At 56.3% G+C, this 23,455-nt stretch overlaps 8 protein-coding genes across 8 annotated transcripts; 5 read left to right on the top strand and 3 right to left on the bottom strand.

Moving 5' to 3' along the window:
* Positions 1-1,603: 1,603 nt before the first annotated feature.
* On the top strand, positions 1,604-2,707 carry HRG_03861 (putative glucan endo-1,3-beta-glucosidase eglC; the record flags this gene model as incomplete). Its single annotated transcript, XM_044862332.1, has 1 exon — positions 1,604-2,707. One exon carries the CDS (start codon positions 1,604-1,606, stop codon positions 2,705-2,707), a length of 1,104 nt encoding a protein of 367 aa, XP_044723358.1.
* Positions 2,708-3,762: 1,055 nt separating this feature from the next.
* Positions 3,763-5,371, bottom strand: HRG_03860 (heterokaryon incompatibility protein (HET) domain-containing protein; the record flags this gene model as incomplete). The annotated part of the gene is made up of 2 exons (XM_044862331.1): positions 3,763-3,878; positions 4,114-5,371. 2 exons carry the CDS (start codon positions 5,369-5,371, stop codon positions 3,763-3,765), a joined length of 1,374 nt encoding a protein of 457 aa, XP_044723357.1.
* Positions 5,372-6,714: 1,343 nt separating this feature from the next.
* Positions 6,715-7,275, top strand: HRG_03859 (sin3 binding of histone deacetylase complex subunit SAP30 domain-containing protein; the record flags this gene model as incomplete). Its single annotated transcript, XM_044862330.1, has 2 exons — positions 6,715-6,903; positions 6,949-7,275. The coding sequence occupies 2 exons, from the start codon at positions 6,715-6,717 to the stop codon at positions 7,273-7,275; spliced, it is 516 nt and encodes a 171-aa protein (XP_044723356.1).
* Positions 7,276-7,740: 465 nt separating this feature from the next.
* On the top strand, positions 7,741-8,500 carry HRG_03858 (uncharacterized protein; the record flags this gene model as incomplete). The annotated part of the gene is made up of 2 exons (XM_044862329.1): positions 7,741-7,841; positions 8,215-8,500. The coding sequence occupies 2 exons, from the start codon at positions 7,741-7,743 to the stop codon at positions 8,498-8,500; spliced, it is 387 nt and encodes a 128-aa protein (XP_044723355.1).
* Positions 8,501-9,220: 720 nt separating this feature from the next.
* On the top strand, positions 9,221-12,407 carry HRG_03857 (dnaJ domain-containing protein; the record flags this gene model as incomplete). The annotated part of the gene is made up of 7 exons (XM_044862328.1): positions 9,221-9,906; positions 9,985-10,179; positions 10,284-10,300; positions 10,633-10,868; positions 10,925-11,185; positions 11,243-12,144; positions 12,215-12,407. 7 exons carry the CDS (start codon positions 9,221-9,223, stop codon positions 12,405-12,407), a joined length of 2,490 nt encoding a protein of 829 aa, XP_044723354.1.
* Positions 12,408-12,942: 535 nt separating this feature from the next.
* HRG_03856 (dnaJ domain-containing protein) lies at positions 12,943-13,720 on the bottom strand (the record flags this gene model as incomplete). The annotated part of the gene is made up of 3 exons (XM_044862327.1): positions 12,943-13,480; positions 13,540-13,583; positions 13,646-13,720. The coding sequence occupies 3 exons, from the start codon at positions 13,718-13,720 to the stop codon at positions 12,943-12,945; spliced, it is 657 nt and encodes a 218-aa protein (XP_044723353.1).
* A 260-nt stretch (positions 13,721-13,980) lies between these two features.
* HRG_03855 (amidohydrolase family domain-containing protein) lies at positions 13,981-15,075 on the bottom strand (the record flags this gene model as incomplete). The annotated part of the gene is made up of 1 exon (XM_044862326.1): positions 13,981-15,075. One exon carries the CDS (start codon positions 15,073-15,075, stop codon positions 13,981-13,983), a length of 1,095 nt encoding a protein of 364 aa, XP_044723352.1.
* Positions 15,076-19,587: 4,512 nt separating this feature from the next.
* HRG_03854 (fungal specific transcription factor domain-containing protein) lies at positions 19,588-22,755 on the top strand (the record flags this gene model as incomplete). Its single annotated transcript, XM_044862325.1, has 4 exons — positions 19,588-19,859; positions 19,936-20,064; positions 20,146-20,805; positions 20,856-22,755. 4 exons carry the CDS (start codon positions 19,588-19,590, stop codon positions 22,753-22,755), a joined length of 2,961 nt encoding a protein of 986 aa, XP_044723351.1.
* Positions 22,756-23,455: the final 700 nt, after the last annotated feature.

The raw sequence follows: 23,455 nt of genomic DNA, 5'->3' as shown, positions 1-23,455 counted from the left end.
CCGACGGCCGTGATAGCGTCGGCCGCGTCTTACGGATACCAAGCCTCAACATGGAGGCGCTCAATACGCCACTCTGCACATCCTCGATGCCACATCACGATTTCCTACTCTGGTTGAGTTAGTCAGTCTTGGGACGTGTTATGCACTGGGAAATAGAAATGACGTCTTCAGCCGGCATGCGGTTCAGGGATGCATCCGTCTATATGTGAGGGTGAGCTCCAAGCGGGAAGAGCCATTGAGTGATGCCACGCCGAGCCAGGCAATGGGGCCGTTGAAGGAAATACCGGTCCGAGACCCTGCATGTTTCGGTACATGGGGAAGCAAAATCAGATATCTCATTTCGAGGCCTGTGATGAGGAGCCTGCTGTATCCGGTACCACGGAGCCGCCGCCGTTGAAGCCCATGTACCGGTATGCTATCCACCGGGCACAGACGGGGGAGCAAGCCCGGTGTCGCGCCCATGGTAACACCACCGCGCATTTCATAATGTTGTGGGCGGGCGAGGGCGTCAACCAGGTCTTGCGAGACGCACTCGATCTCTCCGATGCCGAGACTTGGAGAAGATCAAAGTGACACCAATTCCTCAAGCGCGCAACATTACATCTGATAAGCTAGATCGCCATCGTCTGCACAAGTAGTTCATGTACAGTATGTGGATTCACTCAAGCCAAGCTCTCGCCCAGCTTCAATGTTATGTAGGGAGCTTCGGCGGAAAAGTGCATGGCCAAAGCCTTTATTAGGGCCTCTAGCCATGGCATGAATGATGGATATTACGCGTAGTCTCGCAAGGCCGAGCAACACTCTGCCTCATGGAGCCTACAAGGAGCCAAGATTGGATGTGACGCGTAGCATGAATGACATGTCGTCGGACTGGATACATAGGGAGTTCTGTAACGTGTGAGAACCGCGTAAGGCAAAAACAAGGCCACCTGAGTAACGGCCTTGGCTCAGGTGCCAGGCACGTGCATGTTTGAGGGATATCCGAGAAACAGGTGTCTCCATGTCGTGCATGCTACGCCAGTATGAGTCGCTGCGCTATTACTCCCAACTCATTCCTGTGCCTGCTGTATCGGCTCCTGTACTTATGAATAATGGGACGAGGCTTTTCCTGATCAGTACCCTGGGTGGAAGAAACAAAGAAGGAGAATGTGTGTATGCATAATTTGGACTGACTCGACCGCACCCATGAGATGCTGGAACCTAGTAGTGCCAAGATGGCGCCGGCAAATATCTGCTCAAGCTGATTGGCTCAGGCCAGGACGAGACTCTGCTATTGCAGGCATATGCTTCGTAAAATGGATTAAGGCCTCAGATATAGAGACGCGTACTAATGGCCGGTTTGAGCCAAGTCCTGCCTTGAAACCTTGTCTGGCCTTGTCCTATTGTTTTGTAATATGTATTTCCCAAGGGCCACTGTGCATCCGAGTTTTCTCTCCTTTCTCGCGGTGCCCTCGTTTTGTCCCTTTTGCTACTAGATCTGCTTGTTCAGATTCACGCTCGTTACCGAATTCACTTACATAGCATTCGACGGGGACGGATTCATATCCGACACTGCCGCTGCGAATACCTTCTTTACATCGCCTTTAGTCTTTAACCGTTGAAAATGCGCATCGACTCTGCTCTCGTGACGGGCTCCCTCGTCGGAGGCGCAGTTGCGCAAGCCGCGCAGAACTTCATTGGCTTCAACTCCGGTGCCACCCTTGACGACTACAAAGCCAAGCAGGAGAGTGATTTTTTGGCCGAGTTTAAGGCTGCCAAGCAACTGCCCGGGACAGACGGCAAGTTCACGACCGTCCGGCTCTTCACCACCCGCCAGGCCAACACCAAAGACGACCCCATCGCCGCCTTCTCGGCCGCGGTCCAGACGAACACGTCCATCTTGCTGGGCGTTTGGGCTTCGGGCACCAAGAACATCAGCGATGAGATCAGCGCGATGAATAAGGCCATTGAGGAGCATGGCAAGAGTCTGACGGACCTCATTGTCGGCTGCTCCATCGGCAGCGAGGATGTTTACCGCAACTCCGATCTTGGAAAGAAGAACAAGGCTGGCGTTGGAAACACTCCCGACGCCCTCGTCGAGTTCATCAAGCAGTGGCGGGATGCTTTCAACAATACCGCTCTCCGGAATGTCCCCGTTGGCCATGTCGACACCTGGGACGTCTGGCCCAACAAGGAGATGAAGCCTCTCATCGACGCTGTGGACTGGATTGGTCTTGACGCCTACTCCTACTACATGAGTGACCAGAACAACGACATCACCAACATTGTCGAGCTGTTCGACAACTCGCTCAACAGCACCCAAAGCGTTGCCGACGGCAAGCCCATTTGGCTCACCGAGATCGGCTGGCCCTCGAGCGGCCCCAAGTGGAACAACGGCATTCCCAGCATCAAGAACGCCAAGTACTTCTGGGACACGATCGGCTGCGGGAAGCTGTTCAACAAGATGCCTACGTTCTGGTACATCCTGCGCGACTCCAACCCGGAAAACAAGATGAAGTTTGCCATCACCGAGAAAGACAACCTGCAGAAGCCCCTCTTTGACCTGAGCTGCCCGGCCCAGTCTGGGTCCGGATTTGACTCGAGCACGACTGTTGCCAGCTCCAACCCCCCCAACGTCGATTCCGTCCGGGGCGCCGCTGCCCAGCAAAAGACGTCTCTTGCCCTGTTTGCCGGCATTGTGCTTGCCAGCACCCTCTTTGTACTTTAGATATTCCCACACTGTCTGCCATTCCAAGATCTTTTTTGCTCCTGTAATACAAATTGTAATACAAAGCTGCGCCTAGTCCATATCAGGTCAAGATCTAATGCAGGATTGCCGGAACAGATGGGAGGGTTTCAAGATGTAGAAGCACATAGCTAATCAAGTTGCTGTCTGAGGCCGAATACCAGCTCTGATTTGAGCACTTGCTACTCGGTTTAATAGGGATCGAACCGTTTTTGCTATCAGGCTGGTGGTTTTTTATTAGCCCGGACTCTTTCCTAGCCCCTGATTCAAGATCAATGTCAGATCCTTCTTTGCCGATTTCCGGCGTTGTTCCGCGACGTCATGACTCAGGCGCACAATAACGACCTGGAGGGCGCGGGCTGAGGCCTTGGTATGAGAGCAAGGGGGATGCAGTACCCTGAGTCGGGTGCGGGTTAGCTCTTGCGGTAAAGTCATTGGGGGAGAACCGGACAACGAGTCCCGTTGTCAGAGTCAAATACTGGGTCACCAAAGTCGGGGGCTATGTTGGGCGACTTTGCCGTGAGAACCTCAGCGTGCCTTGATTAACTGCTTTACAAGTCCTAATCCTATCCTAGTCTCTCGCCCTCCAACAGAGTGCTGTGCCCCGAACCCCTTTTTGATTGCATGAAGTCGGGCACTCGACAAGGCTATATCAGCGAAATTGCCTGACGTGACTTCTTAGCGAAAGGAAAGCGCTAAAATATTAATCTGCCGGGCCCAGACTCAAGATTGCTATCCGGAAGAGCTGCCGGCTTTTACTTAGACAAGTGAGATGTCTTCCCATCCGACATCAACCCGGTCCCTGCCGTCGAGTGCTGCAACTGCTTCGCCTAGCATCGCCCCGTGCACAAAAGCGTCGCCTAGTAGACTAAATACTTTCTTCTCGCCGTCTAGGCCCTCCCCTGACCCATGAGCGTTTCTTAGAACGTACGGCACTCTGCCGCCGGGCATCAACACCACGACATCTCCCCCCTCTGCAGACTCTGGCCCGAAGCCGACTCGTCCATTACCTGTCCTAAACATGCGCCTCTCGAGAGTCATCGACCTTGCGAGATCGTCAAACCCTCGGACATCTTGTCTAATGCCTTCTCGCAGATTCTGCGCGTCTTCGTCGGTGAACCATGCGCGCCAGCCTTGGAACGCTTCTTCATGCCTGCCGGACTCTTGGTGCCAATCGGCACGGGCGAGACCCCCTGATATCACCAGCCCAAAATCAAAGTCCGTGTGATTGGCGCGCTCCTCTTTCGAGCCCTCTTCCCGTTGACATTCAAAGACCTCTCGCCAATTGTCTAGGACGTGCTGGCCGGGTAAAGATGAGTTTGAGGATGGATATCCAGAAGCAGTCATCGATATCTGTCCAAGGAAAAGGGCCTTCGTCGCAACTCTACCCGGGCTGACGACATTCCACGCTGATTTCGAGTCCCCTGATGCCTTCGCCAGGACGGTGCGCCGGGTGCGCTCCGAGTACCGGTGATGGAAGGTTTCGTCGACAGTCGCGGTCCAGTCCGGAGCCCAACTCGGCAGTCCTTCGAGTCGGCCTCGTAGACTGGAGTATTGGCAGACATGGCTCAGCACGTCCAAGTTTCCCGACGTTTGAATCATGGCAGTGGCCACGTCTTGAAACAGTTCGGTCGCGGGAGCAGTGTAATCGACTCGCACCCGGGACCGCAGGCTTTGATCTTGGTCTCCCAGATCCAGCCCAAGCATGCCAAAGATGTGGTCGCGAGGATCGGTGCACTCGCGCGTGCGAAACATGGAGAGTGCCCCCAGCAGGCTTCTCGCGTCGTAGGCTTCGGCATTGCACATGACTTGCAACTGGTCCAGCCTTATTATCGCCTGGAACAGTGACATGCCGGCGTTTGGGGTGCTAGGGATGTGGATATACCCTCTCGAGCTTCCGTCTGCCTCATGCCTGGCCGCCCAACAGCACCCACTCTCGTGGTCTTTCAGGTTCTCAGACGCAGCTAGCATGCTCTCTCCGTCAATTCCGGCACGCCCACAGCGAAAAGTGACGCGCCCCGCGAGCACAAACTCCTGCACAGTCCAGACCCTGGTCCACCAGGGCGCGGCGAAGATGGCAATGACGGAATCGCGAAGAGCCTCTGAATGAGCATCCAGCCCCGACTGCACCGTGATGCGCGGCTCCAGTGACGGCTCGTAATGCCACGTCGGGTGCTGGGCGGCCTGGCCGAGAAAGCTCAAGCCAAGCTCATATGGGGCCGATGTGGTGGCGAGGAAGACGAGAACAGAGCGGGCGCGCGAGTAGATTTGTCGCATGTGAGGGACCTGGGCCGCGCGCTCGTCTAGTCTGGCTTGGTCGATGCAAATGGCATCGATCCAGAGGTGAGCGGGCTCATGGTCGAGGGCCAGCGAGGATGCGAGGCAGCCCAAGATGGCATGGAGGTTGCGCGTCACACATAGTGAGCCACCTGAGTATTCGAGCTGCACGGTGTCTGATGGATCTCCCCAGACATAGGAGAGGGCAGTAAAGGGCGGGATGGAGACGGCTGTAATGGAGACGGTCGTGAAGGCGAGGCTCACGTCGTCGAGACCGGGGCCAGCGTCACAGAGGCTCGTCGCATGACATCTCGACAGGGTCAGAAGCCGTGTCTCGTCGGCTCGCAACGGCCGGTACTCGAGCGACATGCCTGCTCGTACTCTTGTGTCGTCACTTGAGGCTTGTTATGGCCGAAAGCATTGCGAGGAGGTGGCAGCTGCGCTTGTTCCGTGGCAAATCGCAACGGGGCAATATACTAAACTAAGCAGCACAGCTGACGGACAGGGATGAAAATGCGCTATACCGGACATCGCTGTCCCTTTGGCCGTTGCAAAAATGACCGAGCAGGTTCTTTGCAGAGTTTATGACAAAAAGGATTCAGTATGCCCGTGTCATCACCGAGTCCTGTGGGAATATTTGGTATTCATGGCTGTTTCAAAGGAGTGCGGTTCCTGGGAGACTCGTCAGTTGGCTTGCGATAGTCTCAAAGCCGAAAATGGGCCCGAAAAGCAGGTGGCGGAATGCAAAAACGAAGATAACAGATGTTCTGGTGGATGGAAGCGAAATCAACAGATACTGCGCCCGTGAAGGCGGATCCGTATCATTAGCATCGGACATAGAGAGTGTTTGCCTTGAACAGGAGACCATCACAGCAGCTTGCGAAAGCATCAAAGCCTCCAACGAGCAGTTAGCTGCCAGGCCGCCAGCCGCCGAGCAGTCGACCGCCGAGTAGGGGTCCCGTACACGCTGAGTCTTGGATGCGCAGGAGCTTTGTGTTTCAACAACCATGGGGTTTAGATTTCGCAGTTCAACACTGCCATAGAGGGATAGCAGCTAACTACGATGGGTGCTGCAGACAATAAAAAACGATGCAACTTATGCCAACTACATAGCGCCTCGTAGTATCGTGATGGCCCATTACGTCGGGGACTGAGTCGTTGGCATCTAAAACGGACGGTATAGGCCAGGCACGGTCCAATCCCCGCCCTAGCGTATGTATAATCAGTCAACAGTGTTGAGAGGAGCTTGTACCATCCCAGGATGGGTTTGCGTATGATGGTATCTCACCGTCCTTCCTCCAAGTGCGAGTCGAAGGCGGTTGTTGATTCTATAGTTTATATCAAGTCATGATTCGCATCATGATAAAAAGCCAATCATGCCAAAACCCTAGCCGGAAGTAAGGCTTCCGGGTAAACCCCAGGGTTCCGGATAAAAAGAAGAAGAAAGAAGGACCGATGTATTACAGCGGCTTATAGGGGAGAGCGAGGCCGCAGAGAGGAAACAGATCACGGACTAAGAATAATATGTGAGGTACACAAAGACTACAAGCCAGGGCGCCCTAGGTAGTAGGTAATTGTGCGGCAAGACCCCTGAAAAGTGCCTTGTAATTCTTAACGCCCCACCAAAGCCACTCAAAGCGTCTCCGCCTCCGCCGCCTTTTCTCCCATTCCTTCCCATCTTCATCGTCATCCCGAATGAAATCTCCAGCGCCATGGCCCCCTCCAAAGCATCGCGCAACGCCGAAGACCTCAAGATAGACGCCCCCGGCCCCAAGGAAAAGGGCGCCGGCCACCATGCGCCGGCCAAGATGCGCCGCGGCGCCAGCCAGATGAGCGCTTCCCAGCTTCGAGAGGCGCCAACCTCTGCTCCAGCCCAGGGCACCGCCGACGCGGCCCCGACGGTGCGCGCTCTCCCTTCAGTCTATGCTTATCGCTGACGTGCCTAGCTCAACTGGTCCTCGCTCGAGCGCGACACCCTCCACGCCTACCGCCGCCAACACCAGCTCAACACGCCGACCTCCTTCTCCACCTCCTACCACCAGTGGGTGCTGTCGCAGCCCGGCGGCATCGGCCTCTACTCTCCCACCATGGTATGCAAGCGGAAACACCGGCGGCAGGGCAAGGAGCAGCTGGCCATGGCCGTTCGCAAGCACTTCAACGGCATGGGCATCCAGGAGAATGACGTCATTGTCGACTTCATCTATAAAGTCCGCAGCGACAAGGCCGCAAAGGCCACCGGCCCCAATAAGCAGGGCTTTCTCGTTGCCAATTAACGGCACCTTTACGGCTGCATCATTGCGGCGGCGTTTCTGCTCGGCACCGGCCGGCGTGGCATGGAACTTGGCCGACTTGAATTCAACGGCGTTGGGGTTACCTCGGCGAAAACAACATGGACTACGCACTTGACCCAAGTGGCCGGAATAGGAGCCCGGCAGGTGTAATACGTTCGGCTGCTTCCCCCCTGAATATCAGGGACCAACGCGTCAACTAAAGACTCGAGGCATAACGTAGCCCTGCAGGCTGTAATTCTTAGGTGGAGTGATCTGTTTTCGCCGCCTGCTCTCTGCGCAGGATGCGCTTTTGGGTCCTTGGGCCGCCCTGGTGACGTAGCTGACTGCCGTCACAGGTGCTCGTCTTCCACGCCTCCAAGGACCTCTCCCGCTCGTTGTGCATTTCCTGACTCAGTCCTGACAAATGGTCAAGTTCGACTTCCCCCGTCTCCGTGTTCCAGCCCAGTCATGGCCGATGCCATATTCCCCAAGCACACGGGCATTTCCAAGAAAAAGGCCAGAAATGCAAAGACGGTTCGTGGGTCCGAGCGCGGCGCCTTATGCTTCGCGTACGTCTTTCGCGTGTGCGAGGACCCGAACGCCTTTGAGGGCTGCTAGAAATTGACCTGTGAGTCAACAACATGGTGGACTCGGGCTGCTGCTCCGTTGCCAAGGGAACTCATCATAGCTTTCCGTTAAAAGTCCTGTTGCACTTGCGCTGACCAAAATCAAATCTTGTTTCCTGGTGAGCATCCCGCTTTTCCCTGATCCGTTAGCAGTCTGTCAATGGCCTCAAGCTTGGGTCCGACTCTGTCCAGTCTGCTCGGGCCATACACGCAGTGCTCGTCCATCACCGTGACCAAGATGCCACCTCAAGAGGCGCCAAGGCGAGCCACTCCCAAGCCCACACCGCACTGCTCTCGCGCTGACTCTCTCGCTTAGAACCAACTCAAGGAGAGAGCGTTCCAAGTCCCGTCCCGGTCCTGCGATCCTCACCCCAACCCCTGACGAGAATGTACTTGCCCTCAACGTTACAGAGAGCCTGGTTACCATCGCGACTGCCTCGTCTCGGCTTCTAGACGAGTTCGCCGCATACCGCAAGTACGTCGCCGAGCGTGCCGAGGCTCCGGCTCAGATCAACTCTGACATCCTCGCCGCACTCGAGAAGAACCCGCAGCTGATCAGGGCTGTTCTCGAGACGCTCAACGAAGTCGCGCTCATCACTTGACGGCGCGCCCAAGTCCTTGGTTGCACGGGTCGGTTACATATTACTCGGTCACTTGGTTTCCCAATGTCCGATTGCTGATCGTCAGCGGCGTTCCTTGATATAACAGGATAGAGAGCGCATGAGAAGAGATTCAGATATTGACAGGGCTGGAGTTAGAGGCATCGTACGACTGAAATACACATCTCCCTTGGCCCTCACGTTGAGGAAACTTCTCCTTGACAAGTCCGATATTACTATTGAGAGCCAAAGCCTGAACGACAAGCGATGGCCGTGCGGTATGAACTAATCTCAACAAACCTCAGTACAGTGCCCCTGCATTGCGTTTTCGGCTCAATTTCGATTCATCGAGAACAAACTGCGTCGCGCTGCCGGGATGACGAATCACTCCGCTTCCTTAGTGCGTCGCCGCTGCGTGCGATTTATGTATGCCGCATGCTCGGACCCAGAAATTAGACTCGCGTTTCATTCAACGCTTGGACTCAGGCAACAGTCGTCGCGTAGCCAGCGGAAAGGGGGCTCATGCTCTCTTCATAACGAGCGGGGCCCACTTGCTCCGCTACGGAGCGGACTTTGGATTTCGGAGGGTCCGGACGCGCAAACAGCCGAATGACAAGCCATGGAACCCGGAAGGGTTTAAATATCATCTGTAGTCCCAGGTCCTCGTAACCGTTGTCGTGCTGTCGTACTGTTCTTACGAGCACCCTTCTGGATACCGTCGACATGTTCTTCTTCAATAGCAGCAAGCCGTTCGACCCGGAGAGAGACATCCCATCGCTCGAGGGCAAGGTGATTCTCGTAACTGGCGGAAACATCGGTCTGGGGAAGCAAGCCATTCTCGAATTCGCACGGCACAATCCGCGCCAGATATGGCTCGCAGCTCGAAACCTCGAAAAGGCCACGGCAGCGGCGGACGAGATCCGGGAACAGGTACAAGATGCGCCAATCAAGCTTCTGCAGATGGACCTGTCGTCGCTTGACTCGGTCAAGAAGGCAGCCGACGTCTTTGCAGCAGAGTCGGATCGCCTGGATATCCTCATGCTCAACGCGGGAATCATGGCGTCGGCACCGGGCCTGACCAGGGAAGGCTACGAAGCGCAGTTTGGAACCAACCACATGGGCCATGCGCTTTTGACCAAGCTCCTGACACCAATACTGGAAAAGACAGCCAAAGGGAGCGCCGATGCCGACGTGCGCGTCGTCTCATTATCATCGGCAGCGAACAACATGGCACCAACGGGAGGCATAGTGTTCGAGTCCCTCAAGACCGAGGCCAGCAGCCTGGGCCCACTTGGGCGATATGGCCAGAGCAAGCTCGCAAACATCCTCTTCGCCAGGCAGCTCGCCAAGCAGTATCCGCACTTCACTGTCTCCGCCATCCATCCCGGGGTGGTACAGACGAATCTGATGTCGGGCGCCTCGGGCGTACCGGCAGTGTTGCGAATGCTAGGCCCGCTGGCAAGTTATGTATTCTTCACTTCTGTCAGCAACGGTGCAAAGAATCAACTCTGGGCCTCGGTGTCCAAGGATGTTCAGAGTGGAGAGTACTATGAGCCTGTTGGAATCGCCGACAAGTGCATTGCGCTCGGCAAAGATGACGACCTGGCTAAGAAGTTGTGGGACTGGACCGAGAAGGAGCTGGACGAGTACATCAGGACAGGCTCATCTGTGAAGGGAAATCTGTAGGAACCAAGGGAGAGTTATTTTGTATCGCCGCGCGGGTATAGTAAGAGAGCAATTCCCAGCACCGCCTCGACAGGTGACGAGAGACGACTGCTTTTGTCAGATTGGGCAAGATCAATGGTAAACCACGGCCAGCACGTCCGGTCACAGTGGGGACTCACGACGCATCCGGCATCTGTACTGTACGTTAGCATGCTTCCCAACCTCAAGGGGCACTTCTGGGCACGCTGTGCTTGATGTTTCGGACATCGGTATAAAGACGGGCCGGCATATCTGCTGTAACGTTGATTGGCTTGGTTTCGCGGACCGGCATGTGCCGGGTTATGACGGCATTTCGCAGACAGCCACGAGCCCCGGCTTAAGCCCGGCAGAAAAAAAACTCGGGGAGAAAGGTCGCGAATCTTCGACGTCGCCCAGCATCCACGGAGCGCTCAAAATACTTCGTACTGCAGACCAGCTCTTCATCTCCTGGGCCCCAGTCCCTTCAGATGTGCTGTATTTTCTCACAATGAACAGCAGCCTTCTCACAAAGGCCGTGGCGCCTGCGCGGGTCCTGGCGCAAAGCCAATTTGTCGGCCGGCCAAAGATTCGGGAATGCATTGGCAAAGGTGCACGCATCCACACAGCTGCGATTCGCGTCGTCTCCAAAGACAAGTCGAGGCGGATAACCCTGTCCGGCCCAAGACGAGTAAGCACGACTTTCTTGAAGCAGCATCTGCGACGACTTACCAACCGTGGCCACAGTGCTTCCACGCAACCACGGCTCTTGCTCAAAAGGACCCGTACAAGGCCCTTGGGGTGAGCAAGGGCGCATCGGCCGCCGACATCAAAAAGGCATACTATGGCCTGGCCAAGAAATACCATCCCGATACGAACAAGGACGCGAATGCCAAGGATCACTTCGCCGACATCCAGTCCGCCTACGAGATCCTGTCCGACCCCAAGAAACGGGAGCAATACGATCAGTTCGGGGCCGCAGGCTTCGATCCCAGCGGAGGAGGCCCAGCCGGAGGCGATCCATTCGCTGGGGCCGGAAACCCCTTCTCGGGATTCGGCGGGCAGGGGGGATTTGGAGGGGGCTTCAACTTTGAGGACATCTTTTCTGCCTTTACCGGCCAGCAAGGCCCCTTTGGCGGCCGCCGCGGTGGTCGGTCGAACCCGTTTCAGCAAGAGATACTCGTTGGCGACAACATCGAGGTGCAGACCAGCGTTTCCTTCATGGAGGCGGCCAAGGGAGCCAACAAGACCGTCAGCGTCACCCCCTTGGTGTCCTGCGAGACGTGTTCCGGAGGCGGCTTGAAGCCCGGGACGCAAAGGTCTTCGTGCAAATCCTGCAACGGCACGGGCACGCGTCTGCACTTTGTGCAGGGTGGCTTCCAGATGGCGTCAAGCTGCGGGACCTGCGACGGAACGGGCTCGACCATCCCCAAGGGCGCTGAATGCCGGACGTGCGCGGGCAAAGGTGTCATCAGGGAGAGGAAGATAATAACGCTGGACATCCCCGCCGGTATTGAGGACGGCATGCGCCTCCGAGTCGACGGGGCCGGCGACGCGCCTGTCACGGGTCGAAACGCAGACCCCAACGCCAGAGCCCAGAACGGCGATCTCTACGTCTTTGTCCGCGTTGCAAAGGACCCGAGGTTTAGCAGAGAAGGCTCCAACATTCTCTACACGGCCACCATCCCGCTCACCACCGCCCTGCTCGGCGGGCAAGTCTCGATCCCGACACTCGACGGATCGGTCAATGTCAAGGTCGCGACCGGCACCAACTCGGGCGAAAAGATTACCTTGTCAGGCATGGGGATGAAGCGCCTCGGCTCGAGGAGAGGCGGCCTGGGCGACCTCAAGGTCGAGTTCCGCGTCAACATGCCCAAGTATCTCAGCGCGAACCAGCGGGTGCTTGTAGAGATGCTTGCGGATGAAATGGACGACAAGAGTGCCAGGAGGGTCATGAATGTTTCCAGGTGAGCCTGAGCTCTTGGGCGTAATACGAAGAAGACCTGGTCTTGCGCTAACAAGTCCTTGGTGGGACAGCTCGAAACCCGACCCATCCGATCCCGAATCGCACAGAAACGAAGGCTTCTTGAAGCAAATGTGGCATACACTGACGAACCACCCAGCCCATCAAAAAGACGCCAAAGAACAGCCCGCCGCGAGCAAGGAGGACACCAAGCAGAAGAAACCGGATGACGAGGCTAAAAAGTCGTCTGAATCCGGCTCCGGCTGAGGGACCGGTCCAGCCTGCGACGATTCAACTGTACACAAAGCTGTGGGATGGGGATTGCGATTTTTGGCTTGGACAATGCTTGTAGAAGGAAGCGCATTTGATGGTGTTTAAAAGGGGCTGGCATTCCGTTCATGGCGTTTATATGGGTTTGACAGCAACTCATGCTGTTTTGTGCAAGCCATGTACTTGGCATACGTGTGCGAATAGAGAGGCTCTGGGGTATGGAAAGGCTTCCATAGGGGCGAATCTCCTCACATTACGCTGCGACCTTTTGAACTTTGTGTCATATGTTGATATTCATACGATTGTAACAGATTCGCCGAAATGTAGGATAGCCAGACTTTGTGCTTCAATGCCGGTCGGGGGGGTATCTAACAGCTCATATCCCCAACAGCTGCCTTGGTCAGACTCCGGACACTGCGCGGAAAATTTCAACTCACAAGCCGGCGACTTCTGCAATCGCATGCATAGCAACGACATCTCTCTCCCTCCTCAGTTCTGATTGCCTCTCACCGCCGTTTCCCAAGCCGCGTCTTCAGCCAATGGGCTTGAGCTTCTTCTTCTTGGTCTTCTTCTCCGAGTCGCCGCTGGATTTGCCCTGCGTGAACGACCTCCAGCTGTTGATGCGCTGATCTCGCGTGGCCTCCCAGTCCTGGTCGTGCTGCCTCTTGCGCTTGCGCTCCTCGAGCTCGGCATCGACCTTGCGCTGCTCTCTGCCCTCCTCCTGCATCTGACCCTTGACCTGGCGGCGGCGACGGTGCTCGTTGTCGATGAGGACGTACTTTGTCTTCTCACGCCACATCTTTGCAAACTCGTCCGTCTTGAGCTCCTCACTGTCGACGGTCCACTTGTTCTCGCGGATGAGGAGCATGCGGGCGTCGGCAATGGCCTCGTCCAGCAAGGCGCGCTTCTTCTCGTCCATGAGCTCAATCTGGGCCTTGTTGAGACGGTCAAAGGCCTCGGGGGCTTGCGTGTTCCTGGTCTTGTCGGGATGGATCATCAGAGACTTTTTGCGATAGGTGATTTTGATGTCGGATTCGGTAACGCCGGGCTGGAGGTCGAGCACGGCATAGCTTTGCTGCATCGTCAGCCAAGTCATTGGTCAGGGATGCTCGTGGGTTGGGGGCATTACGCATCGAGGCGGAAAGCTTTCAGAATTCGATCAATCTCGGCATCCTAACCGGAAACAAGCATCAGTAACGAGCAACGCATGAAGGAATGGGCGGCGCAAGTCGCACCTTGTTGAACTCTTTGGCCTCCAACTCGAGCGCGTTGAGCGCGTCTTGGTCCTCGCCGGAATCGTTTGCAGCCATGGTTTCCTAACGACGGCTAGGTCTGGCCACCTCTGCTCTGGAGCAGACAAGAGGTGAAGTCGTGTTTTAAAGATGGAGAGGCGGAACCGTGTTCTAGATCATCGGCGAGCGAGGTTCAAGACAGGGCGGTCGAGGCCGGACCCACACGGGCCCCGCAGAGATAAGATAAGGACATCCATATTCAGCCTCGTCAGTCGGCGTGAAGAGATTGGGGGTAATTGCTGTACTTTGTTTTCATACTTTCATTGTAGACGAATGAATTACGCAGCATCTGCCCACCTCAAGCTAAACACTTCAGCCTCCGGCCTCGAGATGCCTACCTCGAGATTCCCATCTTGACTTCGCACGCTCGTCGGTATCTTGTCCCCGTTCCTCTCCAACACGATCCTCTTTCCCGACCCCTCAGGCTCGGGCAGCTTGTAGAAGCGCCGCGCAAAGCGGCTAAGGAAACCCTCGAGCTTCTCCTGGGTCACGTCTGCTTCAGTGACGACTCCACGCTCAATCGCCTCTTCAAGAGCCAGCAGGACGAGTTGCGTCGCGAATGGCTGCGTAAAGACACCCGCGGGCGCCTTGCCCGGCGCAGCGGAAGTCTTGGACTGCAGGGGATGGGGCGCACTGTCGCTTCCAAAGAAGAATTTGGCGTCACCGCTGGTGACGGCCCTGACTAGCGCGTCCCGGTCCGTGGGCTTCTTGGGGATGGGCTTGCAAAAGGCAAGGGGATCGCAGCAGGCTTCGTGGGAGGTGAGATAGAGATGGTGGGCAGTGATTGTGGCACCAACGGTAGGCCCGCAAGCCCGCACAGCTTCCACGGCCGCTGCCGTCGTGCAGTGCTCGAGCACGATGCGCAGCTGGGGGAACCGCTCGTGGAGCCTTTGAAGAGTAGGTAGAAAGGCTTCCTCCAGTGTCGTGTCGGCCGGTGCAAGCGACTCGAGGACCTCTCCGTGGAGGTTCAGGACCAGGCCATGCCGCTCCATGGCAGCAAAGGTGGCGTAGAAGGACTCAAGATCGGAGACGCCCGACTCGGAGTTGGTGGTTACCCCTTGCGGGTACAGTTTGACGCCTGTGATGCCGACTGCTGCGGCCTCGGCGATGACCTCGGGGGTGACGGAGGGATGAAGGAAAAGAGACATGAGGCAGTGGACGTCTGGAATTACGGCGCGCAGCTGAGATTGGTATTCGAGCACCTGCTTGACAGTCGTAAGGGGGGGCACAAGATTGGGCATGACGAATACCGTGTCGACTCCGCCCCTGAGAACAGTGGGAGCCACCAAGTCCATGAGCTCGGCCTGCCGCAGGTGGACGTGCATGTCTGCCGTGGGCGGGAGCTCAAGCCGTTGGATGGACCTGAGCTGCATTTTGGCTCCAATCGAAACGGGTGTCGGATATATCAGACCCAAACTAGCTGAAGGCTGGAATCAACGGGCAGTAGCCGAATAATTGCCCAGGTCCTAGATCGTCTCTTTCCTGCCAGAGCTCGGAGGTTGGGAAAAGCAGAATGAAGCTCCAGCGGTTGCACTGCAGTCGGCGCGTCCGTTTTTGATTTGCTCCCAGCGGCGGTCACGTGGCACCATGATGCCCTTCACGGCCCCACCATGATGGCCTCCTGTGAGTCCCCTGCTTGTGTATAAAGAAGTTAAGAACCACTTCGTCGACGACTTCGGTCAACAGTTCCCCACGGCTCAAGGCTACAAAGAAAGCGAAAAGGAGAAGCACCACCAACAAAGGCCGTTTCCGACGCATGCATGGACCTGACCACAGCGATTGATACATGGCCAGCTGATGCTTGCGGAGCGCCGGAGCCATCACGGGCGAGTCCTGGCAGCGATGAAGGAGGAAGAGCTCTGCCCATACAGACAGGGGCCGACGACAGACGGGACCATAATGGTTACAGGGCCGCTGCAGTTGGCACCGACCTTGCGTCCAACATGATCCTACCTACGGCTGCATTTGGAGTCTATTGGCCAGTTGCTGACAAGACAGGGCATGAATGGGTATTGCGGTCCACGGTTCTGGCCGAGAGCTAGGAGTATTCAGGTGTCCGTTAGGCAATCGCAGGTGCATCATGTATGTATTCCTGCATAGTGTTGGTTGCACCCAGTTTCGAACGCAGGACGCTGGGCGCTTATGTATGGCGGCCTGTAGTAAAAGTAAAAGGGCAGACAGCCCAGATTGTTGGCCAGGATTGATTGATGGGATCATCTCTCATCCAGCTGTGTTAAACTTGCCGAATGCTACGAAAGTGAGAGTGAGACTTGTTTCGTACAGCCCAGGGGAGTCACGATGGCCTTGGCAACGGTCGTGTCGTTACTCCTTCAGCCCCCTGCTGAGCTTCCTCATCCCCGGGAGCGTCTTGGCGACGACGGCGGCACATCCACACCGCAACAACACTCGAGAGCAAAAGCAAAAGCGCGCAACAAATGATCAGTTGTCAACCTGCGGCTATTATAACGTCGACCCTTTACGGCCTCGCACCGCAGATCCCGGCTATAACTGCAGAGTGGATGCGCAAAACGGCCCCTAGGGCTTTTACCCGACGACCGTGATCGCTGCGAGCGACTGTGGCCTCGCGGGCAGCTGCATCAACAACAACGACTGCTCCAAGGGATGTGGATTCACAGACAAGACAAATGCTCACAACGTTTTCTTAGTGAGTGAGCTAGGCTCTCCCTCTACCCTGCCGTGCTTTCGAGCCCTTGTCGATAGACCGTGATCTTTCAGTCGTTAATAATCAACTTATGTATTGATAGCTTTACTAACCGTTGGCGTTGATGTCATACCGACGAAAAAGGGCGCCGTGAGGAGTTGATATGGCGTAAGTGGATGGTTTGTGGCTCTCTCCACAGACACCATGCATTTGTGCTACATTTATTTGGCATGGCGCCGGAGTTGGTCTTTTGCTATGTTAAGTGTTCTATTTAGTTAATAACATTTTGAAGCCAGTCGATAGAGGGATATGAATAAAGTCAGTCTTCGACGTTGTGCACATCGAATCGAACGTGGTGTATCCCACTCGCGCTCCGTACCGCACCAAGACGGCTAGAAAAGAGTGTCTGGCTTTTACACCAGAACTTGAACGACTGAGTTTCATCCATTCATTGTCGCGACCCATAAGAGCCATATCCCTTTGATATCGTACCTGGCCAAGTTCCCGCACGGAGGATCTCTTCGACTTAGGAGGAGCCCTTGATTGGCTTCAAATCGCCGAGAAACGGGCGAAACACACTATCCCTCGGCCGGGTAGCTGTCTTATTCCTCGAAGCAATGTTGTTGTACATAACGAGGCGTGACTTGTGGAATCTGATAGTACGATTGCCGAGTTTAAACCGACAATGGATGAGCTGGCTCGAGTTTGGGCATCTGTCGTGCGGCCGAATTGCGCCAACACCATCAGCCAGCAAGGAGCGCCGTATGGCGAGATTGACTGCATACATTAGCTGCTGCTCTCGCAGAACATACATGCCAAAGGACCGATTCTGATTCGATTTGACCGGCCTGGTCCTCAGGAAACCAACGTCTATGCCCCCGAGATAAATAAGCAAACGGGGCCGCCCAAGGCTGTAGCGATACTAAACAAAAGAATACAGGAAAGAATTGGCCGAAGCATAGTTGGCTTCACCAAGATCCCCAGCCATGCCCGGGGAGAGAAGCTGTGCTAAAGTGTTCGAGGCAATGACAGAGCGACGTCCCAAGTTCTCAACTGCAGGTTGCTGGGGGCTTGTATTCAACGTCATGTGCTAGCGGCAGCGCAGTGGTGGCCTTGCACTTGACTTGCGTCGCAGCCACTTCCCGCAGAGAGACCCGGTCGTTGTCAGGATGCCATCATTTCCGCAGACGAATGGCGGACAGACAAGGTACCGAACATAGGCGAGGTACGGTATGTGGTTGTCAGACCCAAAAAAAACTAACCCCTGAATAACTCTCCTAGCAGCAAAACGTATGAGGGGCATGACTTATGTATAGGAACATCACAATGCCTCCTTTGGCTAGGTATAGATACCCCATGTGGGCCTAGATGACTACCTATATAAGGCCCTCGCTCGTCCCGATAGATAGACCAAGACATGCATCCCTGTTTTCACCTACGGAGTACTGTGCTCTCAAGCCCCTATTTCCTCCGCTCGAGAGTGGTGTACTCAGGTAGGCCCTCACAGTGTCTTCGTCGACAGGTTCATCTTCATCTCCTCGGTCAAAGTCGTTCTTGTCCTTGCTGTTTGCAGCTTTTCGGCCCAGCCACGGCATCGAGACATGAGTGAAATACAGCAGCATATATTCGAGAGAGAGGCCGAGGAGCTCATGGAAGCCAAAGGACCAGTGCCACCAGCAAGTGCTTTATGGATCCCCACTTCGCCTTCAGTGATGTCCGACATGCATAAGCTCTGATGCGGCCTCTTGACTCGACTTGGCATCAGTCTTGGCCAGGTCCAGGCCAGCTCAGTCCAACGAAGCAGGACGTACCACATAGCGGCATAGACGAGCCCAAATCGGCCCGGTACCAATCGTCGACGATGATATCCTACAGGAATCAGGGGTGAGAATACGTCATTTATAAGATATAACGTAAAGATAATGTAAAATTTCTGAAAAGAAATGTCACAAATGCATTACTACTAGCACTACATGTTTTTCTAACGCTTAGTTGTTAGCGAGTTTGTGTTTTCCTATGAGCTTTCATTCAGCGTGTGTCGTGTTTTTTGTTACCCCACTTTGGCTGTCTGATGGATGATGCCCTGGAGATAATTCAATGCGAACGCACTTTGGTAGACCCCACCATACCTCTAAGGTAGGTGGGTAATTAATCGGGTAGGTAATAAGTAGGAGCTCAGCCACCAACCAAAAGATCCCATCGTCACCTCACCCCTCCTCGTCTGGACCTCAACCCGCGGCATCACGCACACTATATCGGCTGCATGCTTCATGACGCGCCTGTCCAGGTAGCAGGAGCCAGCCTTTTCGGTAGGTACATGCATACCCACGCGTCTGCCTGTCTCTGCTCCACGCGACTCGCAAGCATCGACTTGCTTTTGCCTCACCCACGCCGTCCCGGCCGCCAGTCGCCACCACCCAGCCCGCTGCGAGGACCCTGTCGCTGCCGTCGGAACCGACGACGCCGCAACGGAGCCTCGAGCCGCATCGCCTCGCCTCGTCTCGCCTCGCCTCGCCCTCGGCCTGCACTGCGCGCACCGGCAAGCTTGACGACGCTCGAGCCTGGGCTTGTCCGGAATGTCTGCCCACACGCCAGCACCTCTTTGCCCTCGTTGGTCGCTCCCGTCACTCGCATCACTCGTCACCTGTCCGCCAGGTCTCGACAAGGCTTCCCGCGCTTGGGCCCTGTGGATACAGCCTCATCCGCCTCCCCGTCCCCCAGACACCCGAACTGCTGCTGTCTGCTCTGTCCCAAGTCCAGCTGACCACTCGACAGCCCGTCATCTTCACTCTGCCGAGCGGCCGCCTCGGATGCCCGCCTCGGGCCCCCGGAAACCCTGCAAGTCAGAGGCGATAGTCTTTTCCGGCATGGTTCTTGAGGCATGCGTGCCGATTCGTCCACAGCGGCTGGCGAATTGACGACCCCTTGATCAGAGCCGCCGAGGCTCCCTCTTGCGCATTGCCCGCAACACGCCCGCAAACGCCCGCAAACGCCTGCCGTGACGGGCATGACGTTGTCTGCAAGGCCTTGAGCTCTCTGCTAGTGGCCACTGCCTGCTACTCCGGGGTGACCGGGTTCCCATCTCGCGACTCTACGGGCCAAGGCATGGGCGGCCCTTGGTCTCTGCCCCGCCTTGCTCTGCACCATGTCTTCTGTGGCGCACACTCATCTTGGTGACGACCAGCCTGCCTTTACCTTTTCTTCCGCAACATCGGTTGCCAACATGGGCCATGTCCTCGACGGATACAACCACTCTTCAGCCTCGAGCGCCGGCCAAGCCTTTACTCCCCAACGGCAACAAATCCTCTCCCCTGAGCAAGGCATTTCTCCACCACATGGGGATACAGTGGGTGATCCCCGCGCGCACAAGACAGATGCCCCGTCAAGCTTAGATGTGCCCGTGGCCAAGAGGAAGCGCAGCCGGAAGGGACTCGGCAAGAGGTTTGAATGCCCAATGGAAGATTGTGGAAAGAGCTATTCAAGGGCAGAGCACCTGTAAGCGGCCAAGCTTCACCCGCTACGCCGCGTTCCTGCGTACCCTGCATCCCTTGGCGCGACTGACATGGCGCAGACATCGTCACCAGCTGAATCACAACTCGAACCAGACTTTCCGCTGCGAGTACCCTGATTGCCCTCGTTCTTTTGTTCGCGGGGACCTGCTGAGGCGGCACATGGACCGTCACGCCGCACGAGGCCCCCAGCTCGGCCAAAGAGATTCAACAACAAACCATCCTGTGCATGCGACTTCTGCTTCTGCCTCGACCACTTCCCCCGAGGGCAGACAATTTGACGCCGGAGGCGGCCTCGCACATCGACCTCCCCAGCGAGACCAGTCGCCCCAGGAACAGTCGGAGTACAGCCCGTACACGCCTGTGAGCAACACGCCACCAGCAGGACATCATGGCGGGACTCCGTCTGCCAGTGTCGCCGAGGGCTACGGGCCCGATGCCGCAAATGAGCGTATCCCCCCACACAGCATATCGCAAGACTCATCGACGGCACAATCCTGTCTCTCCGTCCAGTCCGACCTGGAGCCCTACGATGCCTTCGGCCAACGTGAGACCGGCCCTGCCATCTACCATACCAACGTCACGTCACACCCCTCGGCGCCCCCAATCCCCCAGCAAAACGAGTCGTCGATGCATTTGACGCCTGGCCCATATCACAATAACCAGGGCAATACTCCGTCACGCGACCCGAGCCACCCGTACGTCGCGGCTACGCTACACGAATACCCGAGATCGATCCGTGGCGCGCCCTCGGAGATGATGGCCCTCGACCAGATGGCTATGCCGAGAGCAGGGCCGGTGTTTGGAGACGACGAGGCTTTGAACAAGTCACCCTACGTCGGCATGCCCGAGGATTTCATGGCATACCTTTTTAATGCCTTGCCCAGCAGTGCCTGTCCTGCTGGGCCCGTGGTGCCGGCTGCGGCGCCTAAGTACGTAATGGCCCGTCCTTATGCCAAGTCTCGACTGACCTTGGATGTAGTTATGGCGATCTACAAAGGCACCAGTACTCTATGCCATGTCTCGTCGACGAAAGCGCATCCGTAGGGTACTTTCCTCCCGAACCTCAGCAGGTCATGGCAGTTCACAATCTGCTCGATCAGAACGCGCCCCAAGGCAGCCTCTCAGAGGATAAGAGCGAGGAACTCTTCGACCTCATAAAGGATCGCTTTCATGAAAATGACGTGCCCCCGATCGACCGCCGGAGGGAGAGCATCATCGGAGGAGACCGCAGCCAAGGCCATCACCCTTTGAGCCGCAGAATGATGCAAACGTACATCTGTTCCTACTGGTACCACTTCAGCGACCAGTTGCCCATATTGCACAAGCCCACCTTCTCTTCGGACCAGACCCCTAATCTACTTATTCTGGCCATGATGGCCTTGGGAGCTGCCGGCCTTGACAGAACACATGAGCAGCAGGTGACAACAACCGGCATCAACATCTCCGACTTTCTCGCACGGCATCTACGATGGGAAATCTTCATGGACTGGAGCTTTCGGCCCCCGGCGAAGCTGTGGGTCTTTCAAGCCCTCATCCTTCTCGAGCTGTACGAAAAGATGTACTCGACACGAGAGCTACATGAGCGAGCCCACATTCACCATGCGACCACAATCACATTGATGCGGCGCGGCCGGTCTCTCATCGGAAAGTCGACCCTGGACTCGCCTCCGAACCCTCAAGACGGCCAATCTGGATCGAAGCACCCCTTTGCTGGCGGTCCAGCGCAGACAGCCGAGGAATGGTGGAGTCACTGGATCGTGGGCGAAGCGACCCGTCGGGCGGCGTTTGCGGCGTTTGTTGTCGACACGACTCACGCTACCATGTTTGGCCATTCCGGGGTCATGGCTGCTCACGAGCTGCGACTGGCACTGCCGTGCGACGAGTCACTGTGGCGAGCCAAGAGCAGCGCCCAGGTGGCCCGGATCGAGTCCAATCTTCTCTCCCAGGGCTTCAAGCCGATGTCCTTTCTGGAGGGCCTGAAACGCACCTTGAGCCACCAGGAGGTGCGGACGACGTCATTTGGGCGGACGGTCCTCATGGCCGGGCTGCTCAGTGTGACATATCACATGCACCAAAGAGATCTACAGGTCAACATCCTCGGTGGGGGAGTCACTCACGCCTTGTGCGGCCGCGACAAGTGGCGAGCCACGCTGACCGAGGCGTACGACTCGTGGAAAGCCAACTTTGACCGGGCGCTTGAGCAAGGCGAGCCATCGAGCGACCCGTACCGGCACGATGCGGTCAAGCACGAATTCAACATTGTTTTCGCGAGCCGCACAGTCTTGCATCACCTTGCGCACATGGCCATGCACGCCGATGTTGTGAACTGCCAGATATTCGCTCGCGCCAAGCGACTCCTCGGGCGCACCATCGCTCCGCAAGAGCTCAGTGCGGCCCAGCGCCGGACCAGGGACACCTGGGCGCCATCGGCCGGGGCCAGAGACTCGACGTTCTATGCCCTCAAGTTCCTAAGCTCGGTGCTGTTGCCTGGGGCGGATGGCGGATTGCCCGTGGGGAGGCAGTATCCAGACAGGCCCTACGAGGCGCGATACGACGTGTTGATGAACCGGCCTTGGGTGCTCTACTTTGCAGCGCTCATCGTTTGGTGCTACGGGTTCGCTCTGGAGGGGCCGGGCACAGATGCCAGGCACGCGACGTCGCCTCATCAAGTCCAGCAAGAGATGCGAAGTTATTTGCTGCGGTTCGGCAGCATCGCGGACCCGAGCGAGCTGCAGTCCATGAGGGGCATCAACCAGAACACGGCGCTGCTGATGACGCTCAAGGACTCGTTTGAAAATACCCAGTGGGAACTGCTTCACGAGGCGGCAAATCTTATGAGCAATTGCATCAAGCTCAATGCGGGCGGCACGGTCATATGAGCGAGGGAGATGGGATCTCGTGCAAAGGGCAAGGCAAGAAGTGGGAATATCGATTTGGACAAGCATTGAAAGGGATGGGCCATTTTCCTTTGTTACATGTGCCGAAGCAGCATGACGGGCACCGCTCTGGATCTGGCGGGATTGCATTGACGGTGGCCAATACTTGAGTGCATGCAGCTGCGACGTCTTGAGACAGGCTTGGGGGCGTTGATGCCGTTGACGGTTGGAACTCTAGACTCGGGAGATTCTGGATCCATGAGACAAATGATGAGGACGTGACGAGAGAAGCAAGGTCTTTGGCTTGGCGCGTCGCTGTTTCCTCTTGGATTTATGATTGAATGACAAAGACTGAAGCGGTGAATTTGCATTCGGTTTCATCTTGTATAGAGAGAGAGAGCGTCGAGTTTTGATCTCCACTGAAACCGGGTACTCCGCCCTCTGCACTGTGTGAGTAAGATACTCCCGCACGTCCCACGCGCGAGGCGTGAATGTTATTAGTGCCGTCGGAGCTGGAGAAACCGAAGGCATAAAGTCCGACGCTACCGTTTATTTGGCTTCACCACTCATCAATTACCATCCGTCCCCGCGGCTCTTCATCCATAGAGCTCATCGATTCAAACCTGTCGGCGGCCTGGCCGGCAAAAGCAAAGTATTACTCCATCATCGCGTGGGCGGCCTGTGGACAACGCCGCCTCACAAC

This window comes from Hirsutella rhossiliensis (assembly GCF_020360975.1).
Source record: "Hirsutella rhossiliensis strain HR02 chromosome Unknown scaffold00003, whole genome shotgun sequence".
Lineage (NCBI taxonomy): Eukaryota > Fungi > Ascomycota > Sordariomycetes > Hypocreales > Ophiocordycipitaceae > Hirsutella > Hirsutella rhossiliensis.
This window is presented reverse-complemented; position numbering and strand designations above follow the sequence as displayed.